Source organism: Coregonus lavaretus (genome assembly GCF_964263955.1).
Source record: "Coregonus lavaretus genome assembly, contig: HAP1_SCAFFOLD_2141, whole genome shotgun sequence".
NCBI classification, from domain to species: Eukaryota; Metazoa; Chordata; class Actinopteri; order Salmoniformes; family Salmonidae; genus Coregonus; species Coregonus lavaretus.
In genome coordinates this window covers 57,728-77,500 of record NW_028165131.1, presented here as the reverse complement: position 1 = coordinate 77,500, position 19,773 = coordinate 57,728, and the positions used below count along the sequence as shown (strand labels likewise).

At 50.9% G+C, this 19,773-nt stretch overlaps 1 protein-coding gene across 1 annotated transcript in view; it reads left to right on the top strand.

Moving 5' to 3' along the window:
* The window catches only part of LOC311116243 (slit homolog 2 protein-like), a gene marked incomplete at its 3' end in the record, with an annotated part of 29,480 nt that extends 10,426 nt beyond the window's left edge, over window positions 1-19,054 (top strand). The window contains exon 5 of the mRNA XM_084191353.1: window positions 18,789-19,054. Within this exon, the coding sequence (XP_084047479.1) occupies window positions 18,789-19,054 (266 nt within the window). The remainder of the gene's footprint in view (window positions 1-18,788) is intronic.
* Between the last annotated feature and the right edge of the window lie 719 nt (window positions 19,055-19,773).

Genomic DNA, 19,773 nt, shown 5'->3' with positions numbered 1-19,773 from the left:
CTAAGTCATCTCTTCCTCTACCTACCCCCCCTCTCTCTCCCCTCTCTAAGTCATCTCTTCCTCTAACTATCCCCCCTCTCTCTCTCCCCCCTCTCTAAGTCATCTCTTCCTTTAACTACCCCCCTCTCTCTCTCCCTCTCTAAGTAATCTCTTCCTCTAACTATCCCCCCTCTCTCTCTCTCTCTCTCTCTCGCCCTCTCTAAGTCATCTCTTCCTTTAACTACCCCCCCTCTCTCTCCCTCTGTCATCTCTTCCTCTAACTACCCCCCCCCCTCTAAGTAATCTCTTCCTCTAACTATCCCCCCTCTCTCTCTCCCCCTCTCTAAGTCATCTCTTCCTTTAACTACCCCCCCCTCTCTCTCCCTCTCTAAGTAATCTCTTCCTCTAACTATCCCCCCTCTCTCTCTCTCTCTCTCTCCCTCTCTAAGTCATTTCTTCCTTTAACTACCCCCCCTCTCTCCCTCTCTGTCATCTCTTCCTCTAACTACCCCCCCCCCTCTCTCTCTCTCTCTCTCTCTCTCTCTCTCCCTCTCTAAGTCATCTCTTCCTCTAACTACCCCCCCCCCTCTCTAAGTAATCTCTTCCTCTAACTATCCCCCCCTCTCTCTCTCTCTCTCTATAGGTCATCTCTTCCTCTAACTATCCCCCCCCTCTCTCTCTCTCCCTCTCTAAGTCATCTCTTCCTCTAACTATCCCCCCTCTCTCTCTCTCCCTCTCTAAGTCATCTCTTCCTCTAACTACCCCCCCCTCTCTGTCATCTCTTCTCTAACTATCCCCCCTCTCTCTCCTCTCTCTCTCTCCCTCTCTAAGTCATCTCTTCCTCTAACTATCCTCCCTCTCTCTCTCCCTCTCTAAGTCATTTCTTCCTCCTCTAACTATCCCCCCTCTCTCTCTCTCTCTCTCCCTCTCTAAGTCATTTCTTACTTAAACTACCCCCCCTCTCTCCCTCTAAGTCATCTCTTCCTCTAACTATCCCCCCCCCCTCTCTCTCTCCCTCTCTGTCATCTCTTCCTTTAACTACCCCCCCTCTCGCTCTCTCTCCCTCTCTAAGTCATCTCTTCCTCTAACTATCCCCCCTCTCTCTCTCTCTCTCCCTCTCTAAGTCATCTCTTCCTCTAACTATCCCCCCTCTCTCTCTCCCTCTCTAAGTCATCTCTTCCTCTAACTATCCCCCCTCTCTCTCTCTCTCCCTCTCTAAGTCATATCTTCCTCTAACTACCCCCCCCCCCTCTAAGTCATCTCTTCCTCTAACTATCCCCCCTCTCTCTCTCTCTCCCTCTCTAAGTCATCTCTTCCTCTAACTATCCCCCCTCTCTCTCTCTCTCCCTCTCTAAGTCATCTCTTCCTCTAACTATCCCCTCTCTCTCTCTCTCTCTCTCTCTAAGTCATCTCTTCCTCTAACTATCCCCCCCTCTCTCTCTCTCTCCCTCTCTAAGTCATCTCTTCCACTACCTATCCCCCCTCTCTCTCTCCCTCTCTAAGTTATCTCTTCCTCTAACTACCCCCCCCTCTCTCTCTCTCCCTCTCTAAGTCATCTCTTCCTCTAACTACCCCCCCCTCTCTCTAAGTAATCTCTTCCTCTAACTACGCCCCCTCTCTCTCTCTCTAAGTCATCTCTTCCTCTAACTATCCCCCCCTCTCTCTCTCTCTCCCTCTCTAAGTCATCTCTTCCTCTAACTACCCCCCCTCTCTCTCTCTCTCCCTCTCTAAGTCATCTCTTCCTCTAACTACCCCCCCCTCTCTCTCTCCCTCTCTAAGTAATCTCTTCCTCTAACTATCCCCCCCTCTCTCTCCCTCTCTAAGTCATCTCTTCCTCTAACTACCCCCCCCTCTCTCTAAGTAATCTCTTCCTCTAACTATCCCCTTCTCTCTCTCTCTCTCCCTCTCTAAGTCATCTCTTCCTCTAACTACCCCCCCCCTCTCTCTCTCTCTCCCTCTCTAAGTCATCTCTTCCTCTAACTACCCCCCCTCTGTCTCTCTCTCTCTCTCTCTCTCTCTAAGTCATTTCTTCCTTTAACTACCCCCCCTCCCTCTCTGTCATCTCTTCCTCTAACTACCCCCCCCCTCTCTAAGTCATCTCTTCCTCTAACTATCCCCCCTCTCTCTCTCTCTCTCTCTCTCTAAGTCATCTCTTCCTCTAACTATCCCCCCTCTCGCTCTCTCTCTCTAAGTCATCTCTTCCGCTAACTATCCCCCCTCTCGCTCTCTCTCTCTAAGTCATCTCTTCCTCTAACTATCCCCCCCTCTCTCTCTCCCTCTCTAAGTCATCTCTTCCTCTAACTATCCCCCCTCTCTCTCTCCCTCTCTAAGTCATCTCTTCCGCTAACTATCCCCCTCTCTCTCTCTCTCTCTCTCCCTGTCTAAGTCATCTCTTCCTCTAACTATCCCCCCTCTCTCTCTCCCTCTCTAAGTCATCTCTTCCTCTAACTATCCCCCCTCTCTCTCTTTCTCCCTCTCTAAGTCATCCCTCTCTAAGTCACCTGGGCGGCAGGTAGCTTAGTGGTTAAGAGCGTTGTACTAGTAACCGAAAGGTCGCTGGTTCTAATCCCCAAGCCGACTAGGTGAAAAATCTGTCGATGTGCCCTTGAGCAAGGCACTTAACCCTAATTGCTCCTGTAAGTCGCTCTGGATAAGAGCGTCTGCTAAATGACCAATTTATTTTTTATTTATTATCTCTTCCTCTAACTACCCCCCCTCTCTCTCTCCCTTTCTGTCATCTCTTCCTCTAACTACCCCCCCCTCTAAGTAATCTCTTCCTCTAACTATCCCCCCTCTCTCTCTCTCCCCCTCTAAGTCATCTCTTCCTCTAACTACCCCCCCCCCCCTCTCCCTCTCTGTCATCTCTTCCTCTAACTACCCCCCCCCTCTCAAAGTAATCTCTTCCTCTAACTATCCCCCCTCTCTCTCTCTCCCTCTCTAAGTCATATCTTCCTCTAACTATCCCCCCTCTCTCTCTCTCTCTCTCTCCCTCTCTAAGTCATCTCTTCCTTTAACTACCCCCCCCTCTCTCTCCCTCTGTCATCTCTTCCTTTAACTACCCCCCCAAGTCATCTCTTCCTCTAACTATCCCCCCTCTCTCTCTCTCTCTCCCTCTCTAAGTCATCTCTTCCTCTAACTATCCCCCCTCTCTCTCTCTCTCTCTCTCCCTCTCTAAGTCATTTCATCCTTAACTACCCCCCCCCCCTCTCCCTCTCTGTCATCTCTTCCTCTAACTACCCCCCCCTCTCTAAGTCATCTCTTCCTCTAACTATCCCCCCTCTCTCTCTCTCTCTCTCTCTCCCTCTCTAAGTCATCTCTTCCTCTAACTATCCCCCCTCTCGCTCTCTCCCTCTCTAAGTCATATCTTCCTCTAACTATCCCCCCTCTCTCTCTCTCTCTCCCTCTCTAAGTCATCTCTTCCTCTAACTATTCCCCCCCTCTCTCTCCCTCTCTAAGTCATCTCTTCCTCTAACTATCCCCCCTCTCTCTCTCTCTCCCTCTCTAAGTCATCTCTTCCTCTAACTACCCCCCTCTCTCTCTCCCTTTCTGTCATCTCTTCCTCTAACTACCCCCCCTCTAAGTCATCTCTTCCTCTAACTACCCCCCCCCCCCTCTCTCCCTCTCTGTCATCTCTTCCTCTAACTATCCCCCCTCTCTCTCTCTCTCCCTCTCTAATTCATCTCTTCCTCTAACTACCCCCCCTCTCTCTCTCCCTTTCTGTCATCCTCTAACTACCCCCCCTCTAAGTCATCTCTTCCTCTAACTACCCCCCCCCTCTCTCCCTCTCTGTCATCTCTTCCTCTAACTACCCCCCCCCCTCTCTAAGTAATCTCTTCCTCTAACTATCCCCCCTCTCTCTCTCCCTCTCTAAGTCATATCTTCCTCTAACTATCCCCCCTCTCTCTCTCTCTCCCTCTCTAAGTCATCTCTTCCTCTAACTACCCCCCCCTCTCTCTAAGTAATCTCTTCCTCTAACTACGCCCCCTCTCTCTCTCTCCCTCTCTAAGTCATCTCTTCCTCTAACTATCCCCCCTCTCTCTCTCTCTCTCCCTCTCTAAGTCATCTCCTCTACTAACTATCCCCCCTCTCTCTCTCTCTCCCTCTATCTAAGTCATTTCATCCTTTAACTACCCCCCCCTCTCCCCCTCTGTCATCTCTTCCTCTAACTACCCCCCCTCTCTAAGTCATCTCTTCCTCTAACTATCCCCCCCTCTCTCTCTCTCTCTCTCCCTCTCTAAGTCATCTCTTCCTCTAACTATCCCCCCTCTCGCTCTCTCTCTCTAAGTCATCTCTTCCTCTAACTATCCCCCCCCTCTCTCTCTCCCTCTCTAAGTAATCTCTTCCTCTAACTACCCCCCCTCTCTCTCTCTCTCTAAGTCATCTCTTCCTCTAACTATCCCCCCCCTCTCTCTCTCCCTCTCTAAGTCATCTCTTCCTCTAACTACCCCCCTGTCTCTCTCCCTTTCTGTCATCTCTTCCTCTAACTATCCCCCCCTCTCTCTCTCTCTCTCTCCCTCTCTAAGTCATCTCTTCCTCTAACTATCCCCCCTCTCGCTCTCTCTCTCTAAGTCATCTCTTCCTCTAACTATCCCCTCTCTCACTCTCTCCCTCTCTAAGTCATCTCTTCCTCTAACTATCCCCCCCTCTCTCTCTCCCTCTCTAAGTAATCTCTTCCTCTAACTATCCCCCCCTCTCTCTTTCTCTCTCTCCCTCTCTAAGTCATCTCTTCCTTTAACTACCCCCCCCTCTCTCTCCCTCTGTCATCTCTTCCTTTAACTACCCCCCCCCTCTAAGTCATCTCTTCCTCTAACTATCCCCTCTCTCTCTCTCTCTCCCTCTCTAAGTCATCTCTTCCTCTAACTATCCCCCCCTCTCTCTCTCTCCCTCTCTAAGTCATTTCTTCCTTTAACTACCCCTCCCCCTCTCCCTCTCTGTCATCTCTTCCTCTAACTACCCCCCCCTCTCTAAGTCATCTCTTCCTCTAACTATCCCCCCCCTCTCTCTCTCTCTCCCTCTCTAAGTCATCTCTTCCTCTAACTATCCCCCCTCTCGCTCTCTCTCTCTAAGTAATCTCTTCCGCTAACTATCCCCCCTCTCGCTCTCTCTCTCTAAGTCATCTCTTCCTCTAACTATCCCCCCCCTCTCTCTCTCTCTCTCTCCCTCTCTAAGTCATCTCTTCCTCTAACTATCCCCCCCCCTCTCTCTCTCTCTCTCCCTCTCTAAGTCATCTCTTCCTCTAACTATCCCCCCCTCTCGCTCTCTCTCTCTAAGTCATCTCTTCCTCTAACTATCCCCCCCTCTCTCTCTCCCTCTCTAAGTAATCTCTTCCTCTAACTACCCCCCCTCTCTCTCTCTCTCTAAGTCATCTCTTCCTCTAACTATCCCCCCCTCTCTCTCTCCCTCTCTAAGTCATCTCTTCCTCTAACTACCCCCCTCTCTCTCTCCCTTTCTGTCATGTCTTCCTCTAACTATCCCCCCCTCTCTCTCTCTCTCTCTCCCTCTCTAAGTCATGTCTTCCTCTAACTATCCCCCCCTCTCGCTCTCTCTCTCTAAGTCATCTCTTCCTCTAACTATCCCCTCTCTCTCTCTCTCCCTCTCTAAGTCATCTCTTCCTCTAACTATCCCCCCCTCTCTCTCTCCCTCTCTAAGTAATCTCTTCCTCTAACTATCCCCCCTCTCTCTTTCTCTCTCTCCCTCTCTAAGTCATCTCTTCCTTTAACTACCCCCCCCTCTCTCTCCCTCTGTCATCTCTTCCTTTAACTACCCCCCCCTCTAAGTCATCTCTTCCTCTAACTATCCCCTCTCTCTCTCTCTCCCTCTCTAAGTCATCTCTTCCTCTAACTATCCCCCCCTCTCTCTCTCTCCCTCTCTAAGTCATTTCTTCCTTTAACTATCCCCCCCTCTCTCTCTCTCTCTCTAAGTTATCTCTTCCTCTAACTACCCCCCCCCTCTCTCTCTCTCCCTCTCTAAGTCATCTCTTCCTCTAACTACCCCCCCTCTCTCTAAGTAATCTCTTCCTCTAACTACGCCCCCTCTCTCTCTCTCTAAGTCATCTCTTCCTCTAACTATCCCCCCCTCTCTCTCTCTCTCCCTCTCTAAGTCATCTCTTCCTCTAACTACCCCCCCTCTCTCTCTCTCTCCCTCTCTAAGTCATCTCTTCCTCTAACTACCCCCCTCTCTCTCTCTCTCCCTCTCTAAGTCATCTCTTCCTCTAACTATCCCCCCTCTCTCTCTCTCCCCCCCTCTAAGTAATCTCTTCCTCTAACTATCCCCTCTCTCTCTCTCTCTCTCTCTCTAAGTCATCTCTTCCTCTAACTATCCCCCCCTCTCTCTCTCTCTCCCTCTCTAAGTCATCTCTTCCACTACCTATCCCCCCTCTCTCTCTCCCTCTCTAAGTTATCTCTTCCTCTAACTACCCCCCCCTCTCTCTCTCTCCCTCTCTAAGTCATCTCTTCCTCTAACTACCCCCCCTCTCTCTAAGTAATCTCTTCCTCTAACTACGCCCCCTCTCTCTCTCTCTAAGTCATCTCTTCCTCTAACTATCCCCCCCTCTCTCTCTCTCTCCCTCTCTAAGTCATCTCTTCCTCTAACTACCCCCCCTCTCTCTCTCTCTCCCTCTCTAAGTCATCTCTTCCTCTAACTACCCCCCCCTCTCTCTCTCCCTCTCTAAGTAATCTCTTCCTCTAACTATCCCCCCCTCTCTCTCCCTCTCTAAGTCATCTCTTCCTCTAACTACCCCCCCTCTCTCTAAGTAATCTCTTCCTCTAACTATCCCCTTCTCTCTCTCTCTCTCCCTCTCTAAGTCATCTCTTCCTCTAACTACCCCCCCCTCTCTCTCTCTCTCCCTCTCTAAGTCATCTCTTCCTCTAACTACCCCCCCTCTGTCTCTCTCTCTCTCTCTCTCTCTCTAAGTCATTTCTTCCTTTAACTACCCCCCCTCCCTCTCTGTCATCTCTTCCTCTAACTACCCCCCCCCTCTCTAAGTCATCTCTTCCTCTAACTATCCCCCCTCTCTCTCTCTCTCTCTCTCTCTAAGTCATCTCTTCCTCTAACTATCCCCCCTCTCGCTCTCTCTCTCTAAGTCATCTCTTCCGCTAACTATCCCCCCTCTCGCTCTCTCTCTCTAAGTCATCTCTTCCTCTAACTATCCCCCCCTCTCTCTCTCCCTCTCTAAGTCATCTCTTCCTCTAACTATCCCCCCTCTCTCTCTCCCTCTCTAAGTCATCTCTTCCGCTAACTATCCCCCTCTCTCTCTCTCTCTCTCTCCCTGTCTAAGTCATCTCTTCCTCTAACTATCCCCCCTCTCTCTCTCCCTCTCTAAGTCATCTCTTCCTCTAACTATCCCCCCTCTCTCTCTTTCTCCCTCTCTAAGTCATCCCTCTCTAAGTCACCTGGGCGGCAGGTAGCTTAGTGGTTAAGAGCGTTGTACTAGTAACCGAAAGGTCGCTGGTTCTAATCCCCAAGCCGACTAGGTGAAAAATCTGTCGATGTGCCCTTGAGCAAGGCACTTAACCCTAATTGCTCCTGTAAGTCGCTCTGGATAAGAGCGTCTGCTAAATGACCAATTTATTTTTTATTTATTATCTCTTCCTCTAACTACCCCCCCTCTCTCTCTCCCTTTCTGTCATCTCTTCCTCTAACTACCCCCCCCTCTAAGTAATCTCTTCCTCTAACTATCCCCCCTCTCTCTCTCTCCCCCTCTAAGTCATCTCTTCCTCTAACTACCCCCCCCCCCCTCTCCCTCTCTGTCATCTCTTCCTCTAACTACCCCCCCCTCTCTAAGTAATCTCTTCCTCTAACTATCCCCCCTCTCTCTCTCTCCCTCTCTAAGTCATATCTTCCTCTAACTATCCCCCCTCTCTCTCTCTCTCTCTCTCCCTCTCTAAGTCATCTCTTCCTTTAACTACCCCCCCCTCTCTCTCCCTCTGTCATCTCTTCCTTTAACTACCCCCCCAAGTCATCTCTTCCTCTAACTATCCCCCCTCTCTCTCTCTCTCTCCCTCTCTAAGTCATCTCTTCCTCTAACTATCCCCCCTCTCTCTCTCTCTCTCTCTCCCTCTCTAAGTCATTTCATCCTTTAACTACCCCCCCCCCCCTCTCCCTCTCTGTCATCTCTTCCTCTAACTACCCCCCCCTCTCTAAGTCATCTCTTCCTCTAACTATCCCCCCTCTCTCTCTCTCTCTCTCTCTCCCTCTCTAAGTCATCTCTTCCTCTAACTATCCCCCCTCTCGCTCTCTCCCTCTCTAAGTCATATCTTCCTCTAACTATCCCCCCTCTCTCTCTCTCTCTCCCTCTCTAAGTCATCTCTTCCTCTAACTATCCCCCCCCTCTCTCTCCCTCTCTAAGTCATCTCTTCCTCTAACTATCCCCCCTCTCTCTCTCTCTCCCTCTCTAAGTCATCTCTTCCTCTAACTACCCCCCTCTCTCTCTCCCTTTCTGTCATCTCTTCCTCTAACTACCCCCCCTCTAAGTCATCTCTTCCTCTAACTACCCCCCCCCCCTCTCTCCCTCTCTGTCATCTCTTCCTCTAACTATCCCCCCTCTCTCTCTCTCTCCCTCTCTAAGTCATCTCTTCCTCTAACTACCCCCCTCTCTCTCTCCCTTTCTGTCATCTCTTCCTCTAACTACCCCCCCTCTAAGTCATCTCTTCCTCTAACTACCCCCCCCCTCTCTCCCTCTCTGTCATCTCTTCCTCTAACTACCCCCCCCTCTCTAAGTAATCTCTTCCTCTAACTATCCCCCCTCTCTCTCTCTCCCTCTCTAAGTCATATCTTCCTCTAACTATCCCCCCTCTCTCTCTCTCTCCCTCTCTAAGTCATCTCTTCCTCTAACTACCCCCCCTCTCTCTAAGTAATCTCTTCCTCTAACTACGCCCCCTCTCTCTCTCTCCCTCTCTAAGTCATCTCTTCCTCTAACTATCCCCCCTCTCTCTCTCTCTCTCCCTCTCTAAGTCATCTCTTCCTCTAACTATCCCCCCTCTCTCTCTCTCTCTCCCTCTATAAGTCATTTCATCCTTTAACTACCCCCCCCCTCTCCCCCTCTGTCATCTCTTCCTCTAACTACCCCCCCCTCTCTAAGTCATCTCTTCCTCTAACTATCCCCCCCTCTCTCTCTCTCTCTCTCCCTCTCTAAGTCATCTCTTCCTCTAACTATCCCCCCTCTCGCTCTCTCTCTCTAAGTCATCTCTTCCTCTAACTATCCCCCCCTCTCTCTCTCCCTCTCTAAGTAATCTCTTCCTCTAACTACCCCCCCTCTCTCTCTCTCTCTAAGTCATCTCTTCCTCTAACTATCCCCCCCTCTCTCTCTCCCTCTCTAAGTCATCTCTTCCTCTAACTACCCCCCCTGTCTCTCTCCCTTTCTGTCATCTCTTCCTCTAACTATCCCCCCCTCTCTCTCTCTCTCTCTCCCTCTCTAAGTCATCTCTTCCTCTAACTATCCCCCCTCTCGCTCTCTCTCTCTAAGTCATCTCTTCCTCTAACTATCCCCTCTCTCACTCTCTCCCTCTCTAAGTCATCTCTTCCTCTAACTATCCCCCCCTCTCTCTCTCCCTCTCTAAGTAATCTCTTCCTCTAACTATCCCCCCTCTCTCTTTCTCTCTCTCCCTCTCTAAGTCATCTCTTCCTTTAACTACCCCCCCTCTCTCTCCCTCTGTCATCTCTTCCTTTAACTACCCCCCCCTCTAAGTCATCTCTTCCTCTAACTATCCCCTCTCTCTCTCTCTCTCCCTCTCTAAGTCATCTCTTCCTCTAACTATCCCCCCCTCTCTCTCTCTCCCTCTCTAAGTCATTTCTTCCTTTAACTACCCCTCCCCCTCTCCCTCTCTGTCATCTCTTCCTCTAACTACCCCCCCCCTCTCTAAGTCATCTCTTCCTCTAACTATCCCCCCCCTCTCTCTCTCTCTCCCTCTCTAAGTCATCTCTTCCTCTAACTATCCCCCCTCTCGCTCTCTCTCTCTAAGTAATCTCTTCCGCTAACTATCCCCCCTCTCGCTCTCTCTCTCTAAGTCATCTCTTCCTCTAACTATCCCCCCCCTCTCTCTCTCTCTCTCTCCCTCTCTAAGTCATCTCTTCCTCTAACTATCCCCCCCCCTCTCTCTCTCTCTCTCCCTCTCTAAGTCATCTCTTCCTCTAACTATCCCCCCTCTCGCTCTCTCTCTCTAAGTCATCTCTTCCTCTAACTATCCCCCCCTCTCTCTCTCCCTCTCTAAGTAATCTCTTCCTCTAACTACCCCCCCTCTCTCTCTCTCTCTAAGTCATCTCTTCCTCTAACTATCCCCCCCTCTCTCTCTCCCTCTCTAAGTCATCTCTTCCTCTAACTACCCCCCTCTCTCTCTCCCTTTCTGTCATGTCTTCCTCTAACTATCCCCCCCTCTCTCTCTCTCTCTCTCCCTCTCTAAGTCATGTCTTCCTCTAACTATCCCCCCTCTCGCTCTCTCTCTCTAAGTCATCTCTTCCTCTAACTATCCCCTCTCTCTCTCTCTCCCTCTCTAAGTCATCTCTTCCTCTAACTATCCCCCCCTCTCTCTCTCCCTCTCTAAGTAATCTCTTCCTCTAACTATCCCCCCTCTCTCTTTCTCTCTCTCCCTCTCTAAGTCATCTCTTCCTTTAACTACCCCCCCTCTCTCTCCCTCTGTCATCTCTTCCTTTAACTACCCCCCCCTCTAAGTCATCTCTTCCTCTAACTATCCCCTCTCTCTCTCTCTCCCTCTCTAAGTCATCTCTTCCTCTAACTATCCCCCCCTCTCTCTCTCTCCCTCTCTAAGTCATTTCTTCCTTTAACTATCCCCCCCTCTCTCTCTCTCTCTCTCCCTCTCTAAGTCATGTCTTCCTCTAACTATCCCCCCTCTCGCTCTCTCTCTCTAAGTCATCTCTTCCTCTAACTATCCCCTCTCTCTCTCTCTCCCTCTCTAAGTCATCTCTTCCTCTAACTATCCCCCCCTCTCTCTCTCCCTCTCTAAGTAATCTCTTCCTCTAACTATCCCCCCTCTCTCTTTCTCTCTCTCCCTCTCTAAGTCATCTCTTCCTTTAACTACCCCCCCTCTCTCTCCCTCTGTCATCTCTTCCTTTAACTACCCCCCCCTCTAAGTCATCTCTTCCTCTAACTATCCCCTCTCTCTCTCTCTCCCTCTCTAAGTCATCTCTTCCTCTAACTATCCCCCCCTCTCTCTCTCCCTCTCTAAGTAATCTCTTCCTCTAACTATCCCCCCTCTCTCTTTCTCTCTCTCCCTCTCTAAGTCATCTCTTCCTTTAACTACCCCCCCTCTCTCTCCCTCTGTCATCTCTTCCTTTAACTACCCCCCCCTCTAAGTCATCTCTTCCTCTAACTATCCCCTCTCTCTCTCTCTCTCCCTCTCTAAGTCATCTCTTCCTCTAACTATCCCCCCCTCTCTCTCTCTCCCTCTCTAAGTCATTTCTTCCTTTAACTACCCCTCCCCCTCTCCCTCTCTGTCATCTCTTCCTCTAACTACCCCCCCCTCTCTAAGTCATCTCTTCCTCTAACTATCCCCCCCCTCTCTCTCTCTCTCCCTCTCTAAGTCATCTCTTCCTCTAACTATCCCCCCTCTCGCTCTCTCTCTCTAAGTAATCTCTTCCGCTAACTATCCCCCCTCTCGCTCTCTCTCTCTAAGTCATCTCTTCCTCTAACTATCCCCCCCCTCTCTCTCTCTCTCTCTCCCTCTCTAAGTCATCTCTTCCTCTAACTATCCCCCCCCCTCTCTCTCTCTCTCTCCCTCTCTAAGTCATCTCTTCCTCTAACTATCCCCCCTCTCGCTCTCTCTCTCTAAGTCATCTCTTCCTCTAACTATCCCCCCCTCTCTCTCTCCCTCTCTAAGTAATCTCTTCCTCTAACTACCCCCCCTCTCTCTCTCTCTCTAAGTCATCTCTTCCTCTAACTATCCCCCCCTCTCTCTCTCCCTCTCTAAGTCATCTCTTCCTCTAACTACCCCCCTCTCTCTCTCCCTTTCTGTAATGTCTTCCTCTAACTATCCCCCCCTCTCTCTCTCTCTCTCTCCCTCTCTAAGTCATGTCTTCCTCTAACTATCCCCCCTCTCGCTCTCTCTCTCTAAGTCATCTCTTCCTCTAACTATCCCCTCTCTCTCTCTCTCCCTCTCTAAGTCATCTCTTCCTCTAACTATCCCCCCCTCTCTCTCTCCCTCTCTAAGTAATCTCTTCCTCTAACTATCCCCCCTCTCTCTTTCTCTCTCTCCCTCTCTAAGTCATCTCTTCCTTTAACTACCCCCCCTCTCTCTCCCTCTGTCATCTCTTCCTTTAACTACCCCCCCCTCTAAGTCATCTCTTCCTCTAACTATCCCCTCTCTCTCTCTCTCCCTCTCTAAGTCATCTCTTCCTCTAACTATCCCCCCCTCTCTCTCTCTCCCTCTCTAAGTCATTTCTTCCTTTAACTACCCCTCCCCCTCTCCCTCTCTGTCATCTCTTCCTCTAACTACCCCCCCCTCTCTAAGTCATCTCTTCCTCTAACTATCCCCCCTCTCTCTCTCTCTCTCCCTCTCTAAGTCATCTCTTCCTCTAACTATCCCCCCTCTCGCTCTCTCTCTCTAAGTAATCTCTTCCGCTAACTATCCCCCCTCTCGCTCTCTCTCTCTAAGTCATCTCTTCCTCTAACTATCCCCCCCCTCTCTCTCTCTCTCTCTCCCTCTCTAAGTCATCTCTTCCTCTAACTATCCCCCCTCTCTCTCTCCCTCTCTAAGTCATCTCTTCCGCTAACTATCCCCCCTCTCGCTCTCTCTCCCTCTCTAAGTCATCTCTTCCTCTAACTATCCCCCCTCTCTCTCTCCCTCTCTAAGTCATCTCTTCCGCTAACTATCCCCCTCTCTCTCTCTCTCTCGCTCTCTAAGTCATCTCTTCCTCTAACTATCCCCCCTCTCTCCCTCTCTAAGTCATCTCTTCCTCTAACTATCCCCCCTCTCTCTCTCTCTCCCTCTCTAAGTCATCTCTTCCTCTAACTATCCCCCCTCTCTCTCTCTCTACCTCTCTAAGTCATCTCTTCCTCTAACTATCCCCCCTCTCTCTTTCTCTCCCTCTAAGTCATCTCTTCCTCTAACTACCCCCCCTCTCTCTCTCCCTTTCTGTCATCTCTTCCTCTAACTACCCCCCCCTCTAAGTAATCTCTTCCTCTAACTATCCCCCCTCTCTCTCTCTCCCCCTCTAAGTCATCTCTTCCTCTAACTACCCCCCCCCCTCTCCCTCTCTGTCATCTCTTCCTCTAACTACCCCCCCCTCTCTAAGTAATCTCTTCCTCTAACTATCCCCCCTCTCTCTCTCTCCCTCTCTAAGTCATATCTTCCTCTAACTATCCCCCCTCTCTCTCTCTCTCTCTCTCCCTCTCTGTCATCTCTTCCTTTAACTACCCCCCCCTCTCTCTCCCTCTGTCATCTCTTCCTTTAACTACCCCCCCAAGTCATCTCTTCCTCTAACTATCCCCCCTCTCTCTCTCTCTCTCCCTCTCTAAGTCATCTCTTCCTCTAACTATCCCCCCTCTCTCTCTCTCTCTCTCTCCCTCTCTAAGTCATTTCATCCTTTAACTACCCCCCCCCCCTCTCCCTCTCTGTCATCTCTTCCTCTAACTACCCCCCCCTCTCTAAGTCATCTCTTCCTCTAACTATCCCCCCTCTCTCTCTCTCTCTCTCTCTCCCTCTCTAAGTCATCTCTTCCTCTAACTATCCCCCCTCTCGCTCTCTCCCTCTCTAAGTCATATCTTCCTCTAACTATCCCCCCTCTCTCTCTCTCTCTCCCTCTCTAAGTCATCTCTTCCTCTAACTATCCCCCCCTCTCTCTCCCTCTCTAAGTCATCTCTTCCTCTAACTATCCCCCCTCTCTCTCTCTCTCCCTCTCTAAGTCATCTCTTCCTCTAACTACCCCCCTCTCTCTCTCCCTTTCTGTCATCTCTTCCTCTAACTACCCCCCCTCTAAGTCATCTCTTCCTCTAACTACCCCCCCCCCTCTCTCCCTCTCTGTCATCTCTTCCTCTAACTATCCCCCCTCTCTCTCTCTCTCCCTCTCTAAGTCATCTCTTCCTCTAACTACCCCCCTCTCTCTCTCCCTTTCTGTCATCTCTTCCTCTAACTACCCCCCCTCTAAGTCATCTCTTCCTCTAACTACCCCCCCCTCTCTCCCTCTCTGTCATCTCTTCCTCTAACTACCCCCCCCCTCTCTAAGTAATCTCTTCCTCTAACTATCCCCCCTCTCTCTCTCTCCCTCTCTAAGTCATATCTTCCTCTAACTATCCCCCCTCTCTCTCTCTCTCCCTCTCTAAGTCATCTCTTCCTCTAACTACCCCCCCTCTCTCTAAGTAATCTCTTCCTCTAACTACGCCCCCTCTCTCTCTCTCCCTCTCTAAGTCATCTCTTCCTCTAACTATCCCCCCTCTCTCTCTCTCTCTCCCTCTCTAAGTCATCTCTTCCTCTAACTATCCCCCCTCTCTCTCTCTCTCTCCCTCTATAAGTCATTTCATCCTTTAACTACCCCCCCCCCCCCTCTCCCCCTCTGTCATCTCTTCCTCTAACTACCCCCCCCTCTCTAAGTCATCTCTTCCTCTAACTATCCCCCCCTCTCTCTCTCTCTCTCTCCCTCTCTAAGTCATCTCTTCCTCTAACTATCCCCCCTCTCGCTCTCTCTCTCTAAGTCATCTCTTCCTCTAACTATCCCCCCCTCTCTCTCTCCCTCTCTAAGTAATCTCTTCCTCTAACTACCCCCCTCTCTCTCTCTCTCTCTAAGTCATCTCTTCCTCTAACTATCCCCCCCCTCTCTCTCTCCCTCTCTAAGTCATCTCTTCCTCTAACTACCCCCCTGTCTCTCTCCCTTTCTGTCATCTCTTCCTCTAACTATCCCCCCCTCTCTCTCTCTCTCTCTCCCTCTCTAAGTCATCTCTTCCTCTAACTATCCCCCCTCTCGCTCTCTCTCTCTAAGTCATCTCTTCCTCTAACTATCCCCTCTCTCACTCTCTCCCTCTCTAAGTCATCTCTTCCTCTAACTATCCCCCCCTCTCTCTCTCCCTCTCTAAGTAATCTCTTCCTCTAACTTTCCCCCCTCTCTCTTTCTCCCTCTCTAAGTCATCTCTTCCTTTAACTACCCCCCCTCTCTCTCCCTCTGTCATCTCTTCCTTTAACTACCCCCCCCTCTAAGTCATCTCTTCCTCTAACTATCCCCTCTCTCTCTCTCTCTCCCTCTCTAAGTCATCTCTTCCTCTAACTATCCCCCCCTCTCTCTCTCTCCCTCTCTAAGTCATTTCTTCCTTTAACTACCCATCCCCCTCTCCCTCTCTGTCATCTCTTCCTCTAACTACCCCCCCCTCTCTAAGTCATCTCTTCCTCTAACTATCCCCCCCTCTCTCTCTCTCTCCCTCTCTAAGTCATCTCTTCCTCTAACTATCCCCCCTCTCGCTCTCTCTCTCTAAGTAATCTCTTCCGCTAACTATCCCCCCTCTCGCTCTCTCTCTCTAAGTCATCTCTTCCTCTAACTATCCCCCCCCTCTCTCTCTCTCTCTCTCCCTCTCTAAGTCATCTCTTCCTCTAACTATCCCCCCCCCTCTCTCTCTCTCTCTCCCTCTCTAAGTCATCTCTTCCTCTAACTATCCCCCCTCTCGCTCTCTCTCTCTAAGTCATCTCTTCCTCTAACTATCCCCCCCTCTCTCTCTCCCTCTCTAAGTAATCTCTTCCTCTAACTACCCCCCCTCTCTCTCTCTCTCTAAGTCATCTCTTCCTCTAACTATCCCCCCCTCTCTCTCTCCCTCTCTAAGTCATCTCTTCCTCTAACTACCCCCCTCTCTCTCTCCCTTTCTGTCATGTCTTCCTCTAACTATCCCCCCCTCTCTCTCTCTCTCTCTCCCTCTCTAAGTCATGTCTTCCTCTAACTATCCCCCCTCTCGCTCTCTCTCTCTAAGTCATCTCTTCCTCTAACTATCCCCTCTCTCTCTCTCTCCCTCTCTAAGTCATCTCTTCCTCTAACTATCCCCCCCTCTCTCTCTCCCTCTCTAAGTAATCTCTTCCTCTAACTATCCCCCCTCTCTCTTTCTCTCTCTCCCTCTCTAAGTCATCTCTTCCTTTAACTACCCCCCCTCTCTCTCCCTCTGTCATCTCTTCCTTTAACTACCCCCCCCTCTAAGTCATCTCTTCCTCTAACTATCCCCTCTCTCTCTCTCTCCCTCTCTAAGTCATCTCTTCCTCTAACTATCCCCCCCTCTCTCTCTCTCCCTCTCTAAGTCATTTCTTCCTTTAACTACCCCTCCCCCTCTCCCTCTCTGTCATCTCTTCCTCTAACTACCCCCCCCTCTCTAAGTCATCTCTTCCTCTAACTATCCCCCCTCTCTCTCTCTCTCTCCCTCTCTAAGTCATCTCTTCCTCTAACTATCCCCCCTCTCGCTCTCTCTCTCTAAGTAATCTCTTCCGCTAACTATCCCCCCTCTCGCTCTCTCTCTCTAAGTCATCTCTTCCTCTAACTATCCCCCCCCTCTCTCTCTCTCTCTCTCCCTCTCTAAGTCATCTCTTCCTCTAACTATCCCCCCTCTCTCTCTCCCTCTCTAAGTCATCTCTTCCGCTAACTATCCCCCCTCTCGCTCTCTCTCCCTCTCTAAGTCATCTCTTCCTCTAACTATCCCCCCTCTCTCTCTCCCTCTCTAAGTCATCTCTTCCGCTAACTATCCCCCTCTCTCTCTCTCTCTCGCTCTCTAAGTCATCTCTTCCTCTAACTATCCCCCCTCTCTCCCTCTCTAAGTCATCTCTTCCTCTAACTATCCCCCCTCTCTCTCTCTCTCCCTCTCTAAGTCATCTCTTCCTCTAACTATCCCCCCTCTCTCTCTCTCTACCTCTCTAAGTCATCTCTTCCTCTAACTATCCCCCCTCTCTCTTTCTCTCCCTCTCTAAGTCATCTCTTCCTCTAACTATCCCCCTCTCTCTCTCTCCCTTTCTGTCATCTCTTCCTCTAACTACCCCCCCCCCTAAGTAATCTCTTCCTCTAACTATCCCCCCTCTCTCTCTCCCCCTCTAAGTCATCTCTTCCTCTAACTACCCCCCCCCTCCCTCTCTGTCATCTCTTCCTCTAACTACCCTCCCCTCTCTAAGTCATCTCTTCCTCTAACTACCCCCCCTCTCTCTCTCTCCCTCTCTAAGTCATCTCTTCCTCTAACTATCCCCCCTCTCTCTCTCTCTCTCCCTCTCTAAGTCATCTCTTCCTCTAACTATCCCCCCTCTCGCTCTCTCTCTCTAAGTCATCTCTTCCTCTAACTATCCCCCCCTCTCTCTCTCTCTCCCTCTCTAAGTCATCTCTTCCTCTAACTATCCCCCCCCCTCTCTCTCTCTCTCTCTCCCTCTCTAAGTCATTTCTTCCTTTAACTACCCCCCCCTCTCCCTCTCTGTCATCTCTTCCTCTAACTACCCCCCCCCTCTCTAAGTCATCTCTTCCTCTAACTATCCCCCCTCTCTCTCTCTCTCCCTCTCTAAGTCATCTCTTCCTCTAACTATCCCCCCTCTCGCTCTCTCTCTCTAAGTCATCTCTTCCTCTAACTATCCCCCTCTCTCTCTCCCTCTCTCCCTCTCTAAGTCATCTCTTCCTCTAACTATCCCCCCCTCTCTCTCTCTCTCCCTCTCTAAGTCATCTCTTCCTCTAACTATCCCCCCCCTCTCTCTCTCTCTCTCTCTCTCTAAGTCATTTCTTCCTTTAACTACCCCCCCCCTCTCCCTCTCTGTCATCTCTTCCTCTAACTACCCCCCCCCCCTCTCTAAGTCATCTCTTCCTCTAACTATCCCCCCCTCTCTCTCTCTCTCTCTCCCTCTCTAAGTCATATCTTCCTCTAACTACCCCCCTCTCTCTCTCCCTCTCTCCCTCTCTAAGTCATCTCTTCCTCTAACTATCCCCCTCTCTCCCTCTCTAAGTCATTTCTTCCTTTAACTACCCCCCCTCTCTCCCTCTCTAAGTCATCTCTTCCTCTAACTACCCCCCCCTCTCTCTCTCCCTCTCTAAGTCATCTCTTCCTCTAACTATCCCCCTCTCGCTCTCTCTCTCTAAGTCATCTCTTCCTCTAACTATCCCCCTCTCTCTCTCCCTCTCTCCCTCTCTAAGTCATTTCTTCCTTTAACTACCCCCCCTCTCTCCCTCTCTAAGTCATCTCTTCCTCTAACTATCCCCCCTCTCGCTCTCTCTCTCTAAGTCATCTCTTCCTCTAACTATCCCCCCTCTCGCTCTCCCTCTCTAAGTCATCTCTTCCTCTAACTATCCCCCCTCTCGCTCTCTCTCTCTAAGTCATCTCTTCCTCTAACTATCCCCCTCTCTCTCTCCCTCTCTCCCTCTCTAAGTCATTTCTTCCTTTAACTACCCCCCCTCTCTCCCTCTCTAAGTCATCTCTTCCTCTAACTACCCCCCCCCCTCTCTCTCCCTCTCTAAGTCATCTCTTCCTCTAACTATCCCCCCTCTCTCTCTCCCTCTCTAAGTCATCTCTTCCTCTAACTATCCCCCTTCTCTCTCTCTCTCCCTCTCTAAGTCATCTCTTCCTCTAACTACCCCCCCTCTCTCTCTCCCTTTCTGTCATCTCTTCCTCTAACTACACCCCCCCCCCTCTCTCTCCCTCTCTAATTCATCTCTTCCTCTAACTATCCCCCCTCTCTCTCTCTCTCCCTCTCTAAGTCATCTCTTCCTCTAACTATCCCCTCTCTCTCTCTCCCTCTCTAAGTCATCTCTTCCTCTAACTACCCCCCCTCTCTCTCTCTCTCCCTCTCTAAGTCATCTCTTCCTCTAACTACCCCCCCCTCTCTCTCTCCCTCTCTAAGCTCTTCTTCTTCTCTCTCTCTCTTCCCCTGTAGAGGTGGTCTGTCGAGGGGAACGGTTCCGAGATGTCCACCAGCTCCAGAGGGGCTATTCGGCGTGCCAAACCCAGGAGAAGGTCTCCCGTCTAGAGTGCCGCGGCTCCTGTCCGGAGGGGGCCGAAGGGGGGGGCGGGATAGGCTGCTGCACCCCTCTACGCTCCAAACGCAGGAAATACACCTTCCACTGCACCGACGGCTCCTCCTTCGTACAGGAAGTGGAGAAGGTGGTGAAGTGCGGCTGTACAAAGTGTCCTCCCTCGTAAAACGTTCCCCCCCCCACCCCCCCCCCCCCCCCCGGCCCTGAACCCTGGGATGAAAGGTTCCACCTCAACCCGCTACGTCCTCCCGCTGTTCCTGTTCCTGTCCCTGTTCCTGTTCCTGTTCCTCCCCCTGTTCCTGTTCCTGTTCCTGTCCCTGTTCCTGTTCCTCCCCCTGTCCCTGTTCCTGTTCCTGTTCCTCCCCCTGTTCCTGTCCCTGTTCCTGTTCCTGTCCCAGTCCCTGTTCCTGTCCCTGTTCCTCCCCCTGTTCCTGTTCCTGTCCCTGTTCCTGTTCCTCCCCCTCCCCCTGTTCCTCCCCCTGTCCCTGTTCCTGTCCCTGTTCCTGTTCCTGTTCCTCCCCCTGTTCCTGTTCCTGACCCTGTTCCTGTCCCTGTTCCTGTTCCTCCCCCTGTTCCTGTTCCTGACCCTGTTCCTGTCCCTGTTCCTGTTCCTCCCCCTGTTCCTGTTCCTGTCCCTGTTCCTGTTCCTGTTCCTGACCCTGTTCCTGTCCCTGTTCCGCCCCCTGTCCCTGTCCCTGTCCCTGTTCCTGTCCCTGTTCCTGTTCCTCCCCCTGTTCCTGTCCCTGTTCTTCTTCCTGTTCCTGTTCCTGTTCCTGTCCCTGTCCCTGTCCCTTATCCTGTTCCTGTCCCTGTTCCTGTTCCTCCCCCTGTTCCTGTTCCTGACCCTGTTCCTGTCCCTGTTCCGCCCCCTGTCCCTGTCCCTGT